Source organism: Electrophorus electricus, chromosome 16, assembly GCF_013358815.1.
Source record: "Electrophorus electricus isolate fEleEle1 chromosome 16, fEleEle1.pri, whole genome shotgun sequence".
In the NCBI taxonomy this organism is placed as follows: domain Eukaryota; kingdom Metazoa; phylum Chordata; class Actinopteri; order Gymnotiformes; family Gymnotidae; genus Electrophorus; species Electrophorus electricus.
The window spans coordinates 1534055-1559294 of NC_049550.1; the positions used below are offsets into that span (position 1 = coordinate 1534055).

At 42.5% G+C, this 25240-nt stretch overlaps 1 protein-coding gene and 1 long non-coding RNA gene across 2 annotated transcripts; both read left to right on the plus strand.

The window, feature by feature from the left end:
* The first annotated feature begins 10102 nt into the window (after positions 1 to 10102).
* LOC113583523 lies at positions 10103 to 14006 on the plus strand. Its single transcript, XR_003411298.1, has 3 exons — positions 10103 to 10157; positions 11730 to 11771; positions 13791 to 14006. It is a non-coding gene; the product is annotated as an uncharacterized LOC113583523 (long non-coding RNA).
* Positions 14007 to 17487: 3481 nt separating this feature from the next.
* spry2 (sprouty RTK signaling antagonist 2) lies at positions 17488 to 22650 on the plus strand. Its single transcript, XM_027019890.2, has 2 exons — positions 17488 to 18165; positions 21058 to 22650. Exon 2 carries the CDS (start codon positions 21109 to 21111, stop codon positions 21997 to 21999), a length of 891 nt encoding a protein of 296 aa, XP_026875691.2. The 5' UTR covers positions 17488 to 18165; positions 21058 to 21108; the 3' UTR covers positions 22000 to 22650.
* Positions 22651 to 25240: the final 2590 nt, after the last annotated feature.

Below are 25240 nucleotides of genomic sequence, written 5' to 3' on the forward strand. Positions count from 1 at the left end.
TTGTAGGTAAATGCAGCCAAGAAGCAAACAGAAATCTCTGAAAGTAAGTGCATTAAAACTGCATTTTCAGACTGCTCACATACACGCAGATTCCAAGTCCTCTTTGCTAAGAAATCATCAGTTGGTATTATTATTCTATTAATGCTTTTACTTATGTTGTCCTTCCTTCCTTATCATTGTCGGTATCCTTGTGCGTCTAAATTAACATATGCCTTATTCCAGGGTATGATTCATGTATCTCACCACTAACAGCAATGCAGAAGGACTCACTGGCCTCTGCAGGGGTGTGGTAGGAGAAACCAGTGTGCACTCCAGCACTGTAGGATCCCTCCCTCTTTCTTTTCAGCTATCAATCACTCTTTTGATGTTACCTTCACCCTCCATCCACGGCGGATGCTAGCCGAGGCCCGCGGTTGTTTTGCAAGGTTGGTGTGAACGTTCACGTGCAGGATGGCAGGACCACAGGACTACAGAGTGCTGTACACACTAAGCTGGCATGGACGCCTACAAGATAAGAAAGCTAGTATATGTTCACTGGAAGGCAAAGAATGGAGTCAAATTAATAAATAAAGGTAAATGATAAATAAATACTTTTCCCAGAAATACTAATATAGCTATCGGTGAAGTAAAATCTGTGGAAATTAGATGGCATTATCAGTTAGCTAATTTACAGTGTTAATCAGGAGAAGCATTCTTTTAAATAATGTGTAAAGTACATATTTGGTCTGCTATATACAACACTGTGTGTGTGTGTGTGTGTGTGTGTGTGTGTGTGTCACAAGTTCATATCACAAGACCATCAATGCTATTTCAGCATTACCAGGGTTTTCTGAAAACAAGGTTAATTGTGTGATGGCTCAAGCAGCACCCAGGCAAAGGGACACACACACACACACACACACACACACACACACACACACACACACACACACACACGACAGAGGGGATACTTCTAGAAATCACAAGGAATTAAAGGAAATTATGGGCGTCGTTCCACTTCCTGTCAGGACGCTCTCTTCCTGTCAACATGGCCACATATTGACACACTCACTGTCCTTTTGATACAAGCATTCAAAATGCCCACTACTCCGATTTGACGAGACCCACGTCACTTATGTTACGTTATGGCAGCGTCGTGGTCCAGTGTATGTGTAATATCAATAACTGGATCGGCCCTGGATTGTACCCATCTCTAATGCTAAATAATATATAATAACTAACACATATGAAGTCATGGTACCAAATGTACAGAGTAAACAATCAGTACTATGCAGGGATGTACACAATGAAGCCTTCTGATCTAAGCAGTTCGCAAATAATCACCAAACAGATCTGCCAGCTGTACCAAAAGCCACAAAAGTCTTATATGCTCCCTTTCATGCATAAGCCTTTGGTTTCTCTATGGCTCTGGTTGACTTGTTCAGAAATGGCCACAGACAAGGCCAAGGTGTCAAATTGGTTCTGAGATGTTAAAAAGCCTGTGTGAGGAATATTTCCTTTCCTCTGAGCAAATGCAAGCTGAGTGATAAGGTTCTTATATTGAGCATACGCTCTTTTAAGGTTGTCATGGCAATTCTTCTGCCACTCTGAGAAGTAAGTGCTTTAACAGATAAATAAACATTGCTATCATCTTTACGGAAAAAGATTTCACTGAAATTGCGTCATCTTTTCAAAAGGCATTGAAAGATGATTGAAATGCCATCATCTGAATGAGTAATTTATTCTGAATTCTGGCACCTTTAACACTCAGTTTCAGATACTGCAGATGCCGCAGCTTTGAATAAGTTCTCATCACCATCACAGAAGGTCTGATAAGACCAAAGGCAGACAAGGCTCATGGTGTTAGAATAGATGGTACTGCATTTATTGACTCTAAGGTATGTTTATTCTAACCCTCACTCTAGTGCCTGGAAATGCTTATGTTTAGAAGTAGTGGTCCATATCATTATTTTCACTGAAATCTTAATAAACTATATAAGATGCTTTATGGCACCATGCAGAACATAATGCCTCTTTAAAAACTTAATGAATCTGCCAAAAATTGTTAGTTTATGTATGCTGGGCTGTGGTGTCTCAGTGGTTCAGGTACTTGACTAGTAATCAGAAGGTTGTCAGCTCAAGTCCCACCCCAGCCGGGTTGCCACTGTTGGGTCTCTGAACAAGACCCTTAACCTTCAATTGTAAGTCACTTTGGATAAAAGCATCAACTAAATGTAAATGTAGGAGCACTGAAATGGAGGATTACCTTTGTAAAGCACAGTCCCCAGGGTAGAATATGGATCAACTCCAAAAGTGCAAACTCTAAATAAAGGACCTTCACCCTAACCTTCATCCTTACACAAACACTACCCCTCACACACTGCTTAACAACTAAGGCACAGTTGAATAGAGCTATTTTCTTGCATCATTGTAAAAATAATCTAGTTGTGAGGGATTTCCAGGAGTGAGTCACTCTTCAAAGCACTTGTCAAGCTCACAGAGGAAACTCTCACTTATTCCTGTCTGCATTAACATTTTGTTTCATCTCTCATCTGTTTTTTTTGCTTTTCACCCTTCTTGGTCTTGGCAACATAAATGCTCTCACTGTGTCTTGTTGACCAAGTCTTTATGCGACAGGATACGGACACTTGTCCAGGGCTGACTCTGATTGAGTCTCTACAGTGTGTCATGACTTGCAGTGAATTAGCATGACAGCTGACATTACTTTGACCAGTCTAACATGACAGCTGACATCACTGGTACAAGTCTAGCATGACAGCTGACATCACTGTTACAAGTCTAGCATGACAGCTGACATCACTGTTACAAGTCCAGCATGACAGCTGACATCAGTTACAAGTCTAGCATGACAGCTGACATCAGTTACAAGTCCAGCATGACAGCTGACATCACTGTTACAAGTCCAGCATGACAGCTGACATCACTGTTACAAGTCTAGCATGACAGCTGACATCACTGTTACAAGTCTAGCATGACAACTGACATCACTGTTACAAGTCCAGCATGACAGCTGACATCACTGTTACAAGTCCAGCATGACAGCTGACATCACTGTTACAAGTCCAGCATGACAGCTGACATCACTGTTACAAGTCCAGTTGGACCTGAGTGTTTGGCAACTCTTGCATAAAGAGTTAAAAGATGGTGGACGAGAATGGGAACTCTAGATCCATCAAAATTAATTTTTAAAAGTAATATTTAAGTCTTTTTGCACTCTGTGTGTGTGCATGCATGTGTGTGTGCACGGTGTCCAGGCTTGGTTTCCCCATCACACCCTGTGCTGCTGGACTAACCCTCTGTGACTCTGAATTGGATTAAGTGATTTAAGAAGTGAACAAATGCTTTATTGAGGGTGCACAGGTTTCCAACCCTGTGCTCAGAAAACCCCAGCCAAGCTTTACAGTGTAATTACAGTGTAATTCAACTTCACACACTTAAAACTTGGAACAAGCCCCTAACATGTGTATCAGATGACTACAGCTGTAGGTCAATGGGTCTGTGAGTACTGGGTTGGGCCTGTTTTTACAGTACTCTTCATTCAGTCATGTTTTATAGCAACAAAAACACTTTGAACAGCAGAGGCTGACTCATTCCTGTGAGTTCCTATATATTGATTGTTAGTCTGACCAAAGAGCAAAGCACAGGGAAAGTAGTGAACCCTTCACTCCTGACAATATGATCTTACACTGACAGTGGGGGTCGGTGGCCCTAGGGCATGTTCTCCCCAGGATGGGGGGTGAGGCAGTGTGGGGTGGGGTAGCTCGGCAGGGGGAAAGGGGCACATCGTCTGAAAGAGGAAAGCACCATGGCTGAGGAAGGGAGGCAGGAGGAAGGAGATGTGTGCCAAATCTGTTCACAAGCTCAGTTTCAAACTCTAGTCCCTACTGTTTCCTGCATAAAATGATTCCTTTTCCTGTGTAATCGGAAATTGGGGGGGGGGGGGGGTGTTATTTGCTGTAATGCTCAATAGTTATGATAATATATCATGAAATGTTCCATACAGTGGAATGGAGGTGCTGGCAATAGCAGAAACACTGTTGGAACACCTTTTTTTACACTGAAATCTTGGCTACATTTTTGGTAGCTGTTTTTATCTTTTATTACTTACCCGTAGAATGAAGCACAAGGGAACAAATAAACAAGGAAAGTAAATGGAGTTTCACTCAACACATACAGAGAAAACCAGAAAAGTTAACATTGCACAAATCATGTGACAACTCATTTTTCCATCATTAGTAGTCACTGTTAGTAGTTGAAGTGAGAGAAAGAGACTGACTGAGGGAGGAAAGATATATGCACTACTGGAACGCCAAAGTAGTACCAATTTATTCAGAACTTTTTAATCATTAATTCTAAAATCAGGTTTCGCCCATGTTACTATTGTTCTAATGTACATAGGTTTAAAGAGCGGGGAAATGTTTAATTGCATGCCAGAGCCCACTGCTGATTAGCTGAGGTTGATTTAGCCAAATTTAGGGTTAGGGTTATGGTGTGGTTAGCATTTGGACAGACTGGCTATAGTGGGGTTATGGTGGGTTAGTGTTAATGTTCTAGAGATAGGGTTAATACACCAGGGATAGGGATAATACACTAGGGTTAGTGTTAATGTACTAGAGTTAGGGTTAATACACTAGGGATAAGGCTAATACACTAGGGTTAGTGTTAATGTTCTAGAGTTAGGGTTAATACACCAGGGATAAGGCTAATACACTAGGGTTAGTGTTAATGTTCTAGAGATAGGGTTAATACACTAGGGATAAGGCTAATACACTAGGGTTAGTGTTAATGTACTAGAGTTAGGGTTAATACACTAGGGATAAGGCTAATACACTAGGGTTAGTGTTAATGTTCTAGAGTTAGGGTTAATACACCAGGGATAAGGCTAATACACTAGGGTTAGTGTTAATGTTCTAGAGATAGGGTTAATACACTAGGGATAAGGCTAATACACTAGGGTTAGTGTTAATGTTCTAGAGTTAGGGTTAATACACCAGGGATAAGGCTAATACACTAGGGTTAGTGTTAATGTTCTAGAGATAGGGTTAATACACTAGGGATAAGGCTAATACACTAGGGTTAGTGTTAATGTACTAGAGTTAGGGTTAATACACTAGGGATAAGGCTAATACACTAGGGTTAGTGTTAATGTTCTAGAGATAGGGTTAATACACTAGGGATAGGGATAATACACTAGGGTTAGTGTTAATGTACTAGAGTTAGGGTTAATACACTAGGGATAAGGCTAATACACTAGGGTTAGTGTTAATGTTCTAGAGTTAGGGTTAATACTCTAGGGATAGGATTAATACACTAGGGTTAGTGTTAATGTACTAGAGTTAGGGTTAATACACAAGGGATAAGGCTAATACACTAGGGTTAGTGTTAATGTACTAGAGATAGGGTTAATACACTAGGGATAAGGCTAATACACTAGGGTTAGTGTTAATGTACTAGAGATAGGGTTAATACACTAGGGATAAGGCTAATACACTAGGGTTAGTGTTAATGTACTAGAGTTAGGGTTAATACACTAGGGATAAGGCTAATACACTAGGGTTAGTGTTAATGTACTAGAGTTAGGGTTAATACAGTATGGTTAAGGTTAATACACTAGGGTTAGTATTAATGTACTAGGGTTAGGGTTAATACATTATGGTTAGGGCTAATACATTAGGGGTAATGTTAATTTATTGGGGTTGGGGTTAATACACTAGGATTAGGGTTAATGCACTGATTTTGTGTATCCTCAAGTTTCTGCAAAATTGGATATTTTCAGGAATAAAGTGAGTGCAGACTGCTGCATTAGAAACAACAGACAAGTTTTCATCTGTAACATCACCAAACTGTCAGTGTGGGTACTTTAGCTGTGCTTTCTTTGTCTAAGTGCATTTCAAAGCCCAGGCATCCCGAGCCCGCAGCAACGGCAGGAAGCTAATACCTCCCCACTGGGGCGACTCTGCAAAGATCTGTTGAGAAATTCTGCAGAAGCTGATTGTGGCAAGGGAAAAGGGAGAAAAAAAGGAAAACCCCGAGGCCGTAACAGGCATCCGGTAAGGGGATCATTTTGATTCATGCTCTGTCCCCAGCTAACATTCCCGCGGCGGGCTTGGACACCAGCCTAGATCCTCCCACCCCTCCCCTGCTCCGGCTGCCGATGCTTTGGCCTGTGGCTGGTGCCCATTACCCGGCTGACTATGCTAAGCCAGCGCTGTTTTGGCAGCTCACGTCTTTAACCTCCGCACTGATTAAGGTTATCGGAGCAATTTAGCAGAAGCTGTTTCGCATTATGGGAGACTTGTGAGGTGGAAATTAAATTTTGCTGCAGGCTTTCAGACTCTGAGGAGGTAGGACATGCAGAAGTGGATGCACATGACTGACTTCCTGTTGATTTTTTCACCTACCACCTTGGGCCTCTTTTAGCCCAACAGGACAAGCAGTGTCATCAGATAACGCTCACAGGCTCTTATCCAGACGAGTTTACCCCGCATCCAGATATAGGTCAATGGTGATGGGCCTGCACGCTGAAACTCAGCCGTCTTTGTTGACTAAGTGTTTGCTCCGTGTTAAAAGGCCAGAGATTCAGTCACATTGTTATGGAAGCTATGGTCCTTCTGTTCAGCCTGTGTATAATGGATTGTGGTGTGGGTAACCTTTTCTGACCTGAGTGTTTATCACCAGTAGTCTAGTTGCCAGTGTAAAGGTATGAGGGTGTGTTAGTTGACCATTGAAACGTGGATTATAGTGCCACCTCTTACCTCAATGCACTGGACTTTGTGTGTGTGTGTGTGTGTGTGTGTGTGTGTGTGTGTTCTGGAGTGAGTGTGTGTGTGTGTGTGTGTTCTACGGTGAAAGTGTGTGTGTTCTGTCCTTTGCTGTGGAGTTTTCAAAAATATATATTTCACCATAATACCCTGTGTCACATTGTATTAGATCATATTAGGGCCTCAGTTTTCATATCTGAGTGACACAGAGGAGTCTCTGGGACATCCCAGATCCAGGCCTCCCTCAGGAGTTGTCATGGTGATGACAGCCATCTTCATATCTTAGGATCAGAGTGTTCTTCAAAAACATATTACTAGTTGAATTATAGGCAGCAGGTGGTAAAAAATAAACAAACATTGTATTCATATCCAGTGCAAGTGTGAGATCAGAGTCACTGAAGATGTGTTCTTCATTCATTCACTAGTTAATCTGATGATTCATTCATCTGTTAACCTGGCCATTTATTCATCTATTAATCTGGTCATTTATTCATCTATTAATATCGCCATTCATTCATCTGTTAATCTGGTCATTTATTCATCTGTTAATCTGGTCATCCATTCATCTATTAATCTGGTAATTAATTCATCTATTAATATGGTCATTCATTCATTTTTTAATATGGCCATTCATTCATTAACTTAATTCAAACATAATAGTTTTATCAAACATGGTAAAAAATCTCTCACCAGAGGTTTTTTGGTAGGAGAGAAGAATGTCTGTATGCACTTCACCAACATGTATTCACTTGTTCACTGAGGCATTCATAACTGTAGGAATGAAACCTACATAATAAGACAGTAAAGTCAGCCAGATGATTAGAGGAAGAAATAAATGTTGGCAATGATACATTACAAAGAAGAACACTGCTATCGCTAGAACATTTTGGATCAAGGCTGTAGGCAGCCTGGTAACATTTCTTCTGTCTCTGCCTCAAAATCGTCCACTCCCTCTCAAAGTGACAACAAAATGTTATTCCCTGAAAACCCAGAGAGAAGCAGCAGGCATCCGATCAGGAAACAACTCCAACTCCTTATCCCAACTCCTGCTAGGTATCCCAAATCCCCATAGTTATCTCAACTCCACCTAGTTATCTCCAGTCCCGCTAGTTATCCCCAGTCCTGCCAGTTATCCAAACTTCCCCAGTTATCCCAACTACTGCTAATGATCGCAACTCCCCCTGGGTTATCCCAAATCCCTCTAATTATCCCAACTCTCCCTAGTTATCCCAAATCCCCCTAGTTATCCCAAATCCCTCTAGTTATTCCAAATCTCCCTAGTGATCCTGACTCCCCTAAATGATCCCAAAACCCACTACTTATCTCAAGTCCGCTTAGTGATCCCAACTCCCCTAGTTATCTCTGGATTATCTTTTCTTAAAACTATAAATAAATATTTAAATATTGAACATTCAGAACATTGTACACAATATTAATGTCATATACAAAGTGGGATCAGTTCCCTTTAACCTTCTTAAATATGTAGTGGTGAGCTTATGTTGTAATTGGAGCGCCATTCACTTACCTCACGCTGTACATGGAAAGAAAATGGAGAATGAGATTTTTTTTTTCTTGCATTTATTGCATTATGAACAGATAAATCACTTCAGTTCTTTAAAGTTGCACCATTAAAGATGAATCTTAATCTTATTTTTGGCCTGAAAAAAATCGGATTTGGGATATGAAACTTATTAATGCAATTAACATACAGAAGAATATTTTGTTAAGATCGGCTAATTTGACTTTAGAAGCATTAAATAACATTTTGAATATTCAGCAATGATTGCATATTCTACCATAAATAAATTGATTATCAGTTAAATCATCCATGTACATTTATGGCATTTAGCTGACACTTTTATCCAAAGCGACTTATAATTATGACTGAGTACAAGTTGAGCAATTGAGGGTTAAGGGCCTTGCTCAGAGGCCCAACAGTGGCGGGGCTTAAAGCAGCAATCTTTTGATTATACGTCATGTACATTAACCACGGGGCTACCACTATGTATACATTTATATGTATATATTCATTATATTCATATTCACATATATATACATTAACATGTTCTATTGTTGTCAAAGAGAACACCTGGTGTAAGGTGGAGCCCCCCCAGCACAATCTTATTAAAATACATAAATATAACTTTAATGTTATTTCACAATTCAAAACATGATTATGCATTCTGGGGACACTGTCCATTCCTCTGAATGTGATACTCTGAAATGCACTCAGGTAATGCCATATCTCAAATCTTCCATTTATCACTCAAAGGCTTCAGATTAGCTCTCGGGTGTTGTGGGAAGAACCAATCCCAGTGAAAAGGAGAAACTATTCCCCAAGTTAACGTGAGACTGCAGTGTGAGAAAGCATTGAGACTGCAGTGTGAGAAATAATTGAGACTGCAGTGTGAGAAAGCATTGAGACTGCAGTGTGAGAAAGCATTGAGACTGCCAGTGTGAGAAAGCATTGAGACTGCAGTGTGAGAAAGCATTGAGACTGCAGTGTGAGAAAGCATTGAGACTGCCAGTGTGAGAAAGCATTGAGACTGCAGTGTGAGAAAGCATTGAGACTGCAGTGTGAGAAAGCATTGAGACTGCCAGTGTGACAACACAGCGCTGAACATGCCAGCCCAGGAGTGCCTGCGGGTGTCGTTGGAGTTCAGAAGTTCATCATCTGTGCTTTATGACAAGCAGAGTCAACGTTTAACTAAAGAAAAGCCTTCAAGTGTGAGTGGTTATGGGATTCTTCTCAAGCCTGAGGTTCCCAATTCACTACTGATTAAGTCCAAACTCCCAGCAGACATCTGAATTCAAAAAACACTCTGAAAGGAATCTGATAGGATAGTGATGTAGGAATGCAGGATGTAGCAACCTGGTGGACATTTGTTCTTTTGTCTTTTGAGTATAAAATATTTACTTCAGAGAGGGGACTTCATTAACACGTTGGGGATGATGGTGTTGTTGGTGTTGTTGGGCGTGGTGTGGGTGATGGAGTTGGGGGTTTGGGGAGGTGATAGAAATGAAGGTGTTATTGGTGGGAGTGGTGGGGTTGATGGGGGGTGATGATGGGAGTGTTGGTGGTGGTGAGGATGACAGTGGTGATGTGATAATGGTGGTGTTGGTGGAATATGATGGATGTGTTGGAGGAATTGATGGTGGTGTTAATTATTTTTTAATCAAAATAAATAGAAATAGTCTTGTTCAACATTGAAAGATTTGACCAACGCAACCATAAATCCTTTCCTGAACATCTACTTGTAGAACCTTCTAAAATCACTAAATGATGCTAAGTCAAATGCACCCTTCAGCTCAACGACATTTTTGTTCCCTACCTTAAGGGGCCGGAAGCTCCTCTGGGACCTCAGGATTATGGATGTGCAGATCCTGTTCTCACTGGTAAACTGGCTTCCCTCGCTTAACCACTGTGGTTTCTTCAGCTAACCACCCCCCACTCCTGGCAAACATCCACTGCAAGCCATGTTATCAAAGAATGAGCGATGCATGTTTGAAATGCCTAATTACAGGGCTTAGCTAACTGCTCGCTGTGGAACATGGGTGGTTTGTGTTCTGTAATTGTTTTCTCTTATACTTTATACTTTTGCTGCTGGATTCTTTTTTTCTTTCTCTGTTCTGTCTCTTTATCTGCCTCTCTCTGTCTCTTTCTCTGTCTGCATGTCAGCCTCTGTCTCTTTTTGTGACAATTTCTGTTTCTGTCTTTTTATTTGTCTTTCTGTCTGTCTGTCTCTTTGTGTGTCTCTGACAGTCTGTTCTGTATGTATCCACCACCCACCCCAAACATGTACACACAGAAAATATTCTGTATGTATATTTCTGTCTGTGCTACATACTCTTTGTTACATGCACACACAACCTGGGCTGTTAGACACAGTAGCATGCTTGCACAGTAGTGGAGACGTGGTAGTGTGCCAGCATAATAGTACCAGTCACTGATGAACACGTGTTTTCAGGGCCCAGATTGACACAGTGTGGTTTGTGGTTTTGTTCCAAGCATTCTTGAGTGTGCCAACCTCAACAACAGGTAGGGCTCCATAAGAACCTAAACAACCACAACCACCCACTCACACACACAGACAAACGCACACATTAAAAGAACTACAGTGAGCTGTCTTGCTAGCGAGCGGTGAGTGCATAATTGACAAAAAGGATAAACATTGCATCATTTTTAAGAATGAATATTTTTAAAACTGGAATTTTTTTTTTTCCAGCATGCTTCTTCAGTTCATCATGAAGTACCTGATTATGATAGCTTTGCTTTATGAAGATGAACTACCTTCCAGATTTGGTTTATCCTGTATTTGTACTTTAAGGCTAACAGCACAGTAATAATAATAATAATAATAATAGTCATAATAGTAGTCATAATAATAACTACCTCATTCCTGTAGTGCAGTGTGGGCTAGGTTATACAGCATACCAGCTAGCTTTAAAAAGTATCTAAAAAGAATGTAGAATCTCTGGGAGGTTGTGCAAAGGACAACATTCAGAGGCAAGAAATAACGAGTCAGCTTAGTAAAGCCTGTTAATTCTTCATGTGTACCAGAAAGAACCTTTCCATCTCTGTATGGACCAGAAAGAACCTCTCCATCTCCATATGGACCAGGAAGAACCTCTCCATCTCTATATGGACCAGAAAGAATCTCTCTATCTCCATATGGACCAGAAAGAACCTCTCCATCTCCATATGAATTTAGAAAGAGCGTCTCTTACGCATTCAAAATACACACAAGGTAGTCCAGGCTCAATATCAAGAGACAGGCAATGATCGACAGTACAGCAGACAGTAATCCAGGAAAACAAACTAGAGGAGGAATAGGCAAAAAGACCAGAAACCAGAAAACAGGCATAGATCAAATAATACTTCATGAAGTATATACAAAAAATGTTCAGAAATGTTTCTACAAGAAATGAACTGGATAGTGAAGCTGAAGCTTTATCACTCTTTTTCAGTCCCAGGTCTGACGTTGACAACCACACCCTCTCCCCAGGAAGGTAAGTAGGAGTAGCTGCATATATGCGTCCACTTGATGCTGGAAGCGTCTAATGGCCCATTCAAGGTGCTGGTGTGAATTCTCCCATACATATTCGCTCCTCCTCATCCATGCATCAATGGCAGGAGGACAGTGTAAGTTCAGGGTCCCAAGGCACAAATGGAGGCCCGAATCCTAGCACACACTGAAAGGACGTAATACCTGAATGTACAATGGAGCTCTGTGCCATCTCTGTCCATGTGATATGGCATGATCACTTGTGTTGCTCATCTGGGTAGTACAAACAAATGAACTTTCCCAGTTCTTGATTGAGCTTCTATAGCTCAGCATTACTTTGAGGATGCTACTCCAAAATCTATAAATGATGCTAAACCTGAGAGGTGAACTGAGGTCCCTGGTCAAACAAGATGTCCACAGGTATCCCATAACTGTGAACCACCTGTTGAATCAAAATTCCATGCACTCTCAAATACTGAGAGGAGAGAAGGTAACAGAACAAAGCTCGCTGTCTTTGAGAACCTGTCCACTATAGTGAGAGTGGTGGTGTTTCCATGAGATGAGGGAATCAGTAGTGATATGCACCAAGAGTCTTTCATGAATGGGCAGCAGTACTAACTTACCAGCAGGCAGCATGTGTGGAGTTTTAGATCAGGTACAGTGAGAGCAGGACGCCACCTAAGTGTGCATATCTCTGTTCATCCAATCCCTCCAGTTTAGTACAACCTCCACTTTCCTATCCTCCATACGTATCCCTGTGTTACTGATTATATACCCTAAAAAGGAGGTTTTCTGTTAATGGAAGGAACACGTCTTGCTTCCCTTTATATAGAGGTTGTTGTCTAACAACCTCTGGAAGACAGACATGGCTGATCTGCTCAGTTGGTGTGGAAGAATTGATAAGAATATCATCTATGTAGGCCACCACTTATCTCCCTATCATGTCAGGCAGAACATCCTTGATGAATGCCTGCAACACTGAGGGGATATTGGCCAGGCCATAAGGCAAAACCAGATGTTCACAGTATCTGGAGGTGGTGATGAATGCTGGTTTCCACTCGTCTCACTCCTTGATTCTAATTAGATTATATGCACTTTGAAGCTTTGTGAAGAATCATTCGTTCCAAGGCAGACAGAACTAGTGGTAGTTGATAGGTAGATTTGACTGTGACATCGTCGAGCCCCCCTGCTGTCAATGCATGGGCGTAGGTCGCCATCCTTCTTGGCGATGAAGAAAAGTCCAGCAGCTGTGGGCAATACTGAAAGATGAATGTAACCTTGAACTAAAGCCTCTGTCACATATTCCTTCATAGCCTGATTCTCAGTCATAGACAGGGATAAGGGTAAGTCTGCAGCACTATCATATGACCAATGGGGTGGTAAAGTCGCAGCTTTGCCCTCACTAAAGACCTCAGCCAAATCCTTATACTGAGCTGGTGTGACACGCGGAGGCTAAGCAGGCTCCAGGGACGAGTCACGTTGAACAGAAACATACGTTTGTTCACACACTTAACACACACAACAGCATGCAGGCTATTGTGTTCAAACATTGACAACATCCACAATAAGACAAGAGACTTATATACACACACAATAATGCCACAAAACAAGGATCAGGTGAGAAACACAAGAGGGGAGTGACCATACAGACAAACGCACACACATACACAGAGATGTTGGTGGGGGGGTGCGCAGTACCGTGACAGCTTGTATTGCAAAATTATTTGCAAGTTCAGGGCTCTCTACCAAGATCAAAGATAAGGTCCAGTCTCTCCCAAGAAATTTAAGGATTATGCTTTTGTAGTCATGGGCAACCAAAAACAATTTGGTGGTGAGCACTGGATACTAAAACTAAGGAAAAGGTTTCCTCATTTGTGGTGCTACAATGAAGTGTGATAGAAGCAATTTGATGAATGATCAATTCTAACCTATGGGAGTGCCATCAAGCTGACTGACTTTGAGGGCCTGGGATACAGCAATCCCAGGGATTTCCAGACTTCTAACTTGTTCCTCCCTGATGCAGTTGCAGGCAGCTCCAGAGTCAACCACTGATGAAATGACACTTAAGACACCATTGGGAAGACACACACAGTCAGAAAGGAGAGGCTACTCACTGCTTCAGCATGTAAGGACCCATCAGCAGTGGAAACTTCAGTCTTCCATCTATTGGGACAATCATGAAATTACATCTACAGCATTTAGCTGTAGAGTAATTGACGGTCTTGCTTAGGGGCCCAAAGAGTGGCAAAGCTTGAACCAGCAACCTTCCTATAACAATTCAAGTATCTTAACCACTGAGCTACCACTGCCGTATGACATATGTGCCCTGACTCTCCACAATAAACTCACAATCCCAGACAATATCTATAATGTCTCTTTGTGGTGCTGAGATGTACACTTTCCACCTGCATCTCTTCCATCTCATCTCAACATCTTGTTCTCAGCCATCGCTGGTGGTGATTTCTCCTTCTTTAATGAAGAAGACATTGACATGCACCCCTGGGAAGTCTTAGAGTAATCGCTACTGGCTAGTTCCGTAACCAAATTAGAATTTAATCCTTGTCTGTATGCAATATACAGTGCTGCCTCTTTCTATCCAAATAGCCATGGCCCGATTTAGTGATCTACTGCTTAACAGGGAAATTATTAGAGTAATGCAAGCAGCATCAGTACTTGGAGGCCAGTGAGCAAAATACAGTGAGCACTGTAGTGCTATTGGAAAGAGCGAGGAGATAGAAATAGGTGGAGACAAAGTACCAGCAGTGGTCCAAGCTCTCACCTCTCTGGTTGTCAGCGATGCTACGCAGTTAGGAAGGTCATTACCCAGGGGACCAAGGTCATTACCCAGAGGACCACAGTCCATTACCCAGGGGACCAAGGTCCATTACCCAGGAGACCAAGGTCATTACCCAGCGGACCAAGGTCATTACCCAGGGGACAAAGGTCATTACTCAGCGGACGAAGGTCATTACCCAGGGGACCAAGGTCCACTACCCAGGGGACTTGTTGGGTCAGCCTCAAGAGTTCCTATAACATGTTGCTTAACGACTCAAGGTATTGGTGATGTTGACCCAGAAGCTGGCCCTGGTCTACTAGAGTTTCAGTACAGATCCGGACTCTGCCAGATCCATATCGGGGCGGCAAAGTCTTCTGTTGAAATTGGGAGGCAGAGACGGGGAGTCGCTTGCAAGTGAAGTGTAATACATTTTATAAACAAAGGGCAGTCCATGCTTAATGATCAATAACAGAGCAGACAATAATCCAGGCAAACAAAAAGACATGAAGTATATTGAAAGAAAGAACGCTCAGAAACATTAGGCAGACAAAACAGGACACAGGTGCAACTAATAGTCAGAGGATCTGGATTGAACAGGGGGATTGTGGGAAATGTAGTCCACAAGATGCTGGTTTGAGGCTGAAGGCGTAACAATAACTAAATTCAATATTTTAAAAATCAGAAATGTTTGCAAAAATAACAAAAGGACTGAGATCAGATAGACTAGCCTAGATTGAAAGTCTAGTTAGATTCAGAGCAGCAGTTATTGCAGGAGATACACTGATTCCCAAGGAGACAGAAGAGAAAGAGAAGTGAGAAGAGCAAACCAGAGAAGGAAGAAAAGGGAGAAAGTAGACAGATAGAACCTTTATGTTACTGGACTAAATCTGACAGTGAGAGAACTGTTAAGATATAGGAGTATAAATGCAACCATGACAGAATTTGATGATATAGCAGAATCGACGTAGTAATAACAAAGTCAACAATAATCACAAAACCAACAAAACAGCCACAAGAACAGCATTAAAGGCAAGAAAAACACTTCTTTATTAAAAAAAAAACAAAAACAAAGTCATTGAGTCATTTTTTAGCTAGCTAGTTAGCTGACTTTGCTAAATTGGCTAGCTAAGTTCACTAATTTGCTTCGTCTCTGTCTTGCTCTCTCTTTATTTCTCTCTGTGTCTCTCGATCCCTTTCTCCAATAACGTATAATTATCTCAGGGAGGGTGGATGCACCTCCCTGGGGACCATGGTGGTTTGGCACAGTGTCTCTTGTAAGGCCCATCAGGAGCAGGGCTTCAGGAGCAGGTCTTATTCATGCAGCAAAAAGCTAACTGTTATCTGCAGGAGCAACAGTGGTAAATCTCTGAAGTTTTATTTAACTGAGGTTTCACATTTTTGTCCTATTGCTCAGCACTTCACAAGAGACCACAAAACTTATTTGCATGTCAGTGTCTGTTGGGACTTATTGATGTCTCCACTTAGGAGTTCTAGAAGGGCACCAGTACTTCACAGTTTAGACTGATTCATACTCACATCGCCAGTCCTGGATCCAGCCTTTCATAAGTGGAATCTTGAGTGCTAGTGTAGCAGAAGGACTTCGCACATGTGCAAATGAGTACAGTTGAAGATGGAAGACTCTGTACATGTGGGCAGGTCATGAGAGAGATACACAGACAGGCAGTTAGATTGTCCAATCCCTTAATTCGAATAGAGTGATTTATCTGGTGTTTTACACCAAAACAGAAAATTGCTTTTTATTATCAATGCATTTGATTTATTGATTGTTATCTGGATGTAAAGAATATTGCAAAAAAAAAAAAAAAAACATAAGGAGAAATGCTTCTACAGTATATTATCTACTCCACCTTTAAGATGAATGAAGACAAAATAAAAGTCCTTGATACTGGCCCTCAATATTTCTAAGGAAAAGCTGGAAGTTCTTGGTCATTAGGCATCTAATGTCAAACTTTGAATGCACATACGAGAGACTGATGAATTCTGTATCTAAATCTAAAATGCAGAATAAAGATTTTAGAGACACCTCTAAACTTTTACTGGGTTATACTATGAACAGTGTGAAGTGTTCAGACACCACGTTCTTCTTTAAGACCCTTTGTAAAAAAATTTCACAGCAGGAATAATTCAGTTCAGGCCAATTTGAATTATGCAATATTTCACTGAGTAAAATATTATATAGATGCCAAATTCAATTTATAAAAGCAAATTTATAATGGTATAGCAAAAAAAACTTTTGTGCATAATATGTACCACTAGAGGGTAGTAGTGCACACAGTACAACTCTGTAGAGACCAGGTGTTGCATTAAATGTGCCATATGTCGCATTTATGTGTCCCAGTTGGTCTTAAGTACAATGCTTTGGAGATCATAACTGAAAGCAGAGCCTGAGTGTTCTCAGTTCAGACAGCTGCCCAAGAATGTTGGGGATGGACGTGAACCAAACACTGTCACATTGTGTTACGTGCAGAAATATGAACACTGTTGTACATAAAATCCATATATCTTTGTACATATTCCTACGTGCATACTCGGTTGTACATATATGCTTGTTACATTATCAGATACAGTAGGTTTTAATGCAAATGTTGAATTATTGATTTACTAATCCCCCACTCAACTAAGAGTATGATTTAATGAATGTATTATTGCTGATGTGTTAGCCTTGAAGTCCAAATACTGGATAAAGCAAATCTGGTAAGTTGTAGATCATTACTATTGTTGTTGTTGTTGTTGTTGTTGTTGTTGTTGTTGTTGTTGTTGTTGATAATAGTATTGGTTTTATTATATTCTTTTAGACCAGGTCGTTGCAATCTTGCAGGGTGGCAAACTTGAGTTGCTGGCACGTGCTCTCTTTCAGAAGGAGATGGTGATGCAGCACATGTTGTCTGTTCAGCTTTTATGACGGGCAGTGGTAGCTCAATGGTTAAGGTACGTAACTTCTAATCGGAAAGTGGCTATTTCAAATCCCGCCACTGTTGGCTCCCTGAGCAAGACCTTTAACCCTCAAGTTGTATTCCGTCATAATTGTAAGCTTTGAATAAAAGCGTCAGATAAATGTATTGCCGCAAACGCGAAGCAGCGTTTCTTCAGTGCGCACTTTGGCTTGGCCCTCCGGGCGCCCTCTGGCCCGGGGAGTGAGTGCGAGGCTTGGGCAGCCAATGAGCTGGGACCGGATACGTTATATCCTCCGGGACAAGAGCTACTCTGTTCCCCCTTGCACATGACGCCATTTACAGCACAGACCCGACCTTCTCTCCGGAAAGAAGAAGAAAGGAGAAAAACTTGAAAGCTCCGTAGCCAAACAGTCAGAAGACACATGTTTCTGGAGAGCCGTCCGCCTAACACGCGATTGAACTTGCCACACTTTATTATCGCACAAAGAGTCGGCGCTGCATAACGACACGGCTCCCCTGCGTTAATAACGTGTCGGCTTTTACTCGCTTGGAGTGGATTTCTGCCTCTCTCTGCCTGCCTTTTTTGTGCGTAGCGAAGAAACATTTCGCAACTGTCCCAAGTTTTCCGATTTTGTGAATGGGCTCCCAAGCGCGGTGAGGGATTCACAACACTGAGCACCAGACCAATTCAAAGTGGTGAGATCACGGTAAGTTTGGTGCGCCTGGGTCGTTACACCCTTATGACTTTACAGCTGATGTTTGTTCGCTATGGAAGTGCTGTTTGCTTTTTGTTTCTTGCTTTCTCAACATGTTTTGTTCCTGCACGTTTATTTTGACTTACCGGAGTAACCAAAAGTCGTGCACTTATTGGCGTTGTGAACAAAATAAATCTCCTTTCTTTGGTCCATAAAGTGCACGCAGACCTGTAGTTTATTTGAGGCGTTTGCCCTGATCGTTGCACATCGCTGACACAAGTAGGCTGATGCCTTCATAACCGAATTAAATTTGTAAAGCTGATTTTAAAACAGAGCACGGCCAGTCAGAACTATGCGATCTGGGCTTTATAGACACTGGTGTTAGGGTTAGGCTTAGAGTTGGGGTTAGAGTTAGGATTAGAGTTAGAGTTAAAGTTAGGGTTAGAGTTAGGGTTACGGCTAGGGTATGGTTAGAGTTAGGGTTAGAAGTAGAGTTAGGCTTACGGCTAGGGTAGGGTTAGAGTTAGGGTTAGAGTTAGAGTTAGGGTTAGGGTTAGTGTTAGGGTTAGAGTTAGGGTTAGAAGTAGAGTTAGGCTTAATGTTAGGGTTAGGGTTAGAGTTAGGATTAGTTTCCTGATACGGTTATATAGTTGGAGATATTCATCGTTTTCCAAAGTTGCAGTTATTACTTTAAAATGATTTTAAAGTGCATCATTATCTTTCCCAAGTTAAATGTCTCTTAGCTTGTCAAAGCCCCACCCGAGCAACTCATACTCTCTCTCTCTCTCTCTCTCTCTCTCTCTCTCTCTCTCTCTCTCTCTCTCACTCTCTCTCTCTCTCTCTCTCTCTCTCAAGCACAAAAAACCCTGTTCCGTTAAAACAACTCATGCAAGCGCTCGGGACAAAATTCAGTAGATCTATGAGGGGTCGTGTTGCGTTACCACGGATCTGTTACAACTATGAAGCAATGATTTTGCTTCCTGCAAACATACCTGTTTATTATATATTTTGGGTGTTATTACCCTTTGTTGTTGTTGTTGTTCAAGTATACTCACATGTAATTACATATAGTATCAAAAAGCAGTACCAAGGAAATTGGAGACCCCCTATCTTGACAGACTACTGCTGGACACTGAAGAAGGAAGTTCCTAAGGCCAAATATGTGCAAATATCATACACCGTACAGTTCAGAAGTACATTTGTATGTATGTATGTTTGTAAGTGTAAAGCAGCCTTATTTATGATTAATATATACTTCACGTAAAATGTAATTGTCATGTCACTTACAAATCACGTGATAAAAAAAGCTTCAGATTTGTTTATTTGTTTATGAATTTTCTCCCAATTTTCTGTAGTGCATCTGCGGCTGTGGCACAAGCTTGCTTTAAGGTTGAATGTGTGGGCCTTATGGGAGCTGTACAGCCTGGGATTACATTGACATTTAAAGCATTTTGACAGTCAGACTTGTCTAGAGCAATTTACAGAAGTGCTTTGTAGTCTATAAAATACATAGATGTTATGTATTTCTAGAATACTATCAGACAGAATCCCTGGCTAAAGTAGAACATTTTAACTTATATAAGTGTTTAGTGACTCTGTAAAGAGGTGAGTCTTCAATCATCATTGAGGACAGCCAGTGTCTCAGCTGCATGGACAGCTAACCCTAACCTAGAAGTTCATCCCACCAGCTGTGTGCAGGACACAGAGGATTCTTGACGCATGTCTTCTTTGTGTCTTGAGAGATGGTGGCTCAAGTCAAACCATTCTAGAGGCTTGAAAGCAGTGTGGTGCAGAATGGGTTAATCATAGGGTTAAGACTAACCCTGGTCTAACCCTAACCCTGGTCTAACACTAACCTTGGTCTAACTCTAACCCTAATCCTGGTTTAACCATAATCCTGGTCTAATCCTAACCCTGGTTTAACCCTAACTCTCTTTAACAAGTACAGTGCAGGTCTAGTGAAGCAGATACTTTCAGACTCGAAAGCAACCATTTCAAACTTGAATAACAATCAAAGTTTTAATCACGGCCCGGCCGTCCGTGAGTGCCGGCTGATTGTTTAAGCATAAACACAGCAAGGCGTGACACAGTGCATGCTGGCATACCACTACAAAACTATATTAGAACGCCAATATCTATATGAACTATAGCACAAAACTATATATGAATTAGAACCTCAGAGCTTGTTAACATACGAATGCAGCCTGATATTTGCACCGGTGGAACTACTGTGGAAAATATGACTGCATCATCTCAGGTTGTGTACATGCAGATACAATGTTTCGTATTTTTAGGTATTGCTGTGTATTTATCTGCTGTGTATCTACAGGCTGTGGCTGTCAGTATCAGACTATCAGCTTGTGTTTGCAGGCTGTAGTGGTTGGTTTTCACGTGACGGCACACGTATGCTGGGTGATGTCACACCTGCAGAGAATAAAAGTCTCCATGTTTAATTAAAACAGGTGCTCTAGAGAGGGAACACACACAAACATGGTAATTGAAGGAGGTGCTCTAGAAACAGACTACAGTAACATGTAATTAAAGGAGGCGCTCTAGAAACAGACTACAGTAACACGTAATTAAAGGAGGCGCTCTAGAAACAGACTACAGTAACACGTAATTAAAGGAGGCGCTCTAGAAAGGAAACATACAGTAACACAGTAATTAAAGGTGTGATCAAGGTGTGCACAGATGCCAAAGGCTAAGTACTTTGGTGATAAGAGCAGGCCTACAGGGCTGTACTACACAAAGGAGAGTGTGTGTGTGTGTGTGGGGGGGGGGGGGGGGTTGCTGAGGGCAGATTTGCATGGGTATGTTTAATAATCGTTTTCTGTTGGCTGCGCCTCGTAGTGTTTTGCATGTGGAGACTTTGCTGTGTCTCTTAATGCCATCCCACTTGTGCAGGACTGCAGATGTGGTCCAGCCGCGTGGGAGACGTCTACCTTCAGAGCACCGATGGAGACGAGAGCTCAGAGCGACGGTGGAGAGGTGCTGCTGCTGCCACCTGGTGGACACGCCGCCACAGACGACGAGAGCAGTGAGACGCAGGCTCCGCCCGTGCTTGCCCTGCACCAGATCAGTGCCGCACACCTCAGCAACGAGTACTCGCAGGGGCCCGTGGGCTTGGGACGGCCCCTGGCCGACGGCACGACAGCGCGGGACCAGGCCCTGGTGAGCAGCTCGGTCGGGACAGCGCACACGTGGCCCCTGAGTACCGTGAGCAGGTCGACGAGCGGCACTAGCAACGCCTCCCGTAGCACTGCCCGTATCAGCACTGACAGCGCCTCCTCGGACCTGAGGCTCCTGGGAAATGTGGGCAGGACGAGCGGGAGGCACGTAGTGCGGGTGCAGCCTAAGCGGAGCGAGGTCACGCAGGAAGTGCTGAAGCCCCTGCGTGCGACCTCAGACGAGGAGAACGGGACTGGCGGGGGCGTAGAAGGGAAGCACTCGCACCGGTGCAAACGCTGCGGCCGCTGCAGGTGCGCGGAGTGCGCGGAGCCCCGCCCACTCCCCTCCTGCTGGCTGTGCGCTCGCCGATGCGTGTGCTCGCCCGAGTCGGCTGTCGACCACGCCACGTGCGTGTGCTGCCTGAAGGCGCTGTTCTACCACTGCTCCAGCGATGACGAGGACGAGTGCGCCGACAAACCCTTCTCCTGCCGCCAGCCCCTCTGCTGTGTGCGCTGGGGTACGGCTGGCGCCCTGACCCTGCTCCTGCCCTGCCTACTGTGCTATCTCCCCGCGCGCGGCTGTCTGGCTTTGTGCCATGCCTGCTACGATCGCGCCAAAAGGCCCGGTTGCCGCTGCCACAGTGCCAGGCTCACCCACTGCAAGAACGTTGATGTGTAAGCAGAGGATAAGAGGAGGTGGCGTTATGGGTGGCCGTGGGCATTGTAGTTTTGGCACTGCAGGGTTAACCCTGGAACTGACTGGCATATTTGTGTGTAATTTCGTTTTGGGGTTTTTTTGAGGGGGGGGGGGGGTTGTCATGTGTTCACCTGTAAGTGCTGGAGGACATATCATTATCATAGCTCATTACTCTCCTCTCACCTGTTGTTAATCTGAAGCCTTGAATGTCGTCAATAGTCACATTCAGTAACATGACTGGTGTTGTACACATTTCTCCAACTAACCTTTGTGCCTGTAGAATCCACAAAGTTTGTAAATTAGCAAGCAAATGCCCTTCTTCAGAGATGTTTTATTTTTGTATATATTCCAACTGTGAAAAGCCTTGATAGATCTTTTTATATGAACATTTATCATAAATACATAGCATTGTGCATTCGTTTTGAATGTATATCAATCATTTTTTAATATTTTTTAAAAAGTCTTACATGAATTATCCCTACATCTTGTAAAATTGTACAGTGACCCTCAAAAAAAGTTTATTTTCTAATTCCAACACATTGTTTAGTGTAAAAATATTTATTTTAAGCTTTATTATTTTATTAAAAAATATTTATTTGAAGAAGCATCCGATAGACATCACCCTGACTGTGACAGGAAAAAAAAAAACAGTTTATTGTTACAATTAAAGATTGAAAAGGGTGTTGTGTATGATGCATATGTTCACTATAAGTTAGAAAATATATTCACATTTCTGAAATGGAACAATGCATTTGTCTGTGTCTGTCTGTCCTACCGCAGACCTCTCTGCTGTGGAACATCTCCGCACAAAGACACATTGTGGGGGTTGCTTTGTTTCTCGTGGACCTTTTGTTCGCTGGCAGGGTAGCGTTGCACGGCCGGATGGAAACACACATGCGACTCGGCACACTGGCACAGCTGTTAGAAAGGACGGTGATGAAACAAACTGGTAATGTGTTCTCTTGGCACCCAGGAAAGGAGCAACTCTGCATACGAAGCTCAGCGTTTAGGAGTGGTAGTGTACTATACGTACTGTTCTCATGAGAGATAGTGTCCTATAGATACTGGTCTCATGAGAGATAGTGTCCTGTAGATACTGGTCTCATGAGAGATAGTGTCCTGTAGATACTGTTCTCATGAGAGATAGTGTCCTGTAGATACTGTTCTCATGAGAGATAGTGTCCTATAGATACTGGTCTCATGAGAGATAGTGTCCTGTAGATACTGGTCTCATGAGAGATAGTGTCCTACAGATACTGGTCTCATGAGAGATAGTGTCCTATAGATACTGGTCTCATGAGAGATAGTGTCCTACAGATACTGTTCTCATGAGAGATAGTGTCCTATAGATACTGGTCTCATGAGAGATAGTGTCCTACAGATACTGTTCTCATGAGAGATAGTGTCCTATAGATACTGGTCTCATGAGAGATAGTGTCCTATAGATACTGTTCTCATGAGAGATAGTGTCCTGTAGATACTGTTCTCATGAGAGATAGTGTCCTGTAGATACTGGTCTCATGAGAGATAGTGTCCTGTAGATACTGGTCTCATGAGAGATAGTGTCCTATAGACACTGCACGGCTTGGAAGTTTTTTGGAGATTGATCTAGTTTTCTGGACCCAAATATGTGTTTGTGGCAGCTTCATGGTGAAACCTAAAGTTTCTTCTGTTCTCGTACTGGAACATTTATTATTTTTGTCTACTAGTTTTTTTGTTTTTTTTTCTCGAAGCACACCTGTCTTTGATGGCATCTCCAGCAGTCCAGAGGTTTCGGTTGTTTGAAGCCTGTCTTTGCTGCAGGTAGATGGCCTCTAACAACCTGTGACAGATCAGAAAGCCCCATGTGTGGTAGCGGTAGGTGTAATACAAGCCCAGTGTGCAGGGTGGTCCTCTTAAAAAAAGATACAAATACAGCATGTATAGTCTGGAATTAGCCAAAGCTGTTTCACTCTTTCTTATTCTCAGCTAAAGCTTTGCAGAGAACAAGCCCTGCCTACTTCTCTCCCCCTGGCCGGTGGGTCCTTACAAACTTTGCATTTGCCAGGAACATCTGGTCTGAGTTTGGGTACTGAAGCGTGTTGAGTACATATCTGGCAGTGCTCTTGGCAGGGTGGTGCTTGCCAAGGTCTTCCCACACTCACCTAACTTGGTGATAACTTAGCATCAAGTGCCCTAGCCAGAGATAACTCAGGCAGAACTCAGCCCATAACCCTAACTGTGCTAGCCCTAGGTTTGGACATAGCCGCCAAGTTTGAGAAGGCTGTTGGTGTGGCCAACTGGGTTAGGGTTTGCCTAGTTAATCCAGTTAGAGTTAGCCCAGTTAGAGCTAGGGTTAGTCCAGTTACAGCAAGTCCAGTTAGAGTTATCCCAGATAGAGTTAGGGTTAGCCCAGTTAGAGTTAGACCAATTAGAGTTAGGGTTAGTCCAGTTAGTGTTTGGGTTGGTCCATTTAGAGTTAGAGTTAGTCCAGTTAGAGTTAGTCCAGTTAGGGTTAATCCAGTTAGAGAACATCCAGTTAGAGTTAGGGTTAGCCCAGTTAGAGTTAGTCCAGATAGTGTTTGGGTTAGTCCAGTTAGAGTTAGGGTTAGCCCAGTTAGAGTTAGTCCAGTTATTATCAGGTCACATCTTCATGTTCTCTAAAATTTAAAAAAAAAAAAAAAAAAAAAAAGCTATTTTTAGCAAAGTTATCTATAAATTTGCTATTTTGTTTGTTCCTCAATAACCTGAAAGGTGTGAAATCTGCACCTCCTGCTCCTTTTTGCTGGAAGACAGCAGGTATGTCCATGTCGTCAACCTTCTGCCTTTGTGCTTAGTGAGGAGAGGCGTATAAGGGGAGGGACCTGGACCTAGACACTGCAGCGTAACTTTTAAAGCACCAGTAGTGCTAAACCACGCTGTTTTACAATAAACCTGAGATAATAATACATTTGGGGCTGCAATCAATATCAGGGTTTAAGCCCCAAAGCCTACCCCTAACGATGGGTCTGTTAGGGTTTCACCTGTTAGGGTTAGTGTCTGTGCCTGTGCTTTAGTGTCTCTGTGCTGTGTCTCTGCGCTGCACTGTGTCTGTGCTGCACTGTGTCTGTGCTGCACTGTGTCTATGCTGTAGTGTCTCTGTGCTTCACTGTGTCTATACTACAGTGTGTGTCTGTGCTTCACTGTGTCTGTGCTGTAGTGTCTCTGTGTTGCACTGTGTCTGTGCTGCAGTCTCTCTGTGTTG

Bases quoted from the DNA above. Each gene is read 5' to 3' on its own strand.
- spry2 (XM_027019890.2), top strand. From the start codon at position 21,109: ATGGAGACGAGAGCTCAGAGCGACGGTGGAGAGGTGCTGCTGCTGCCA.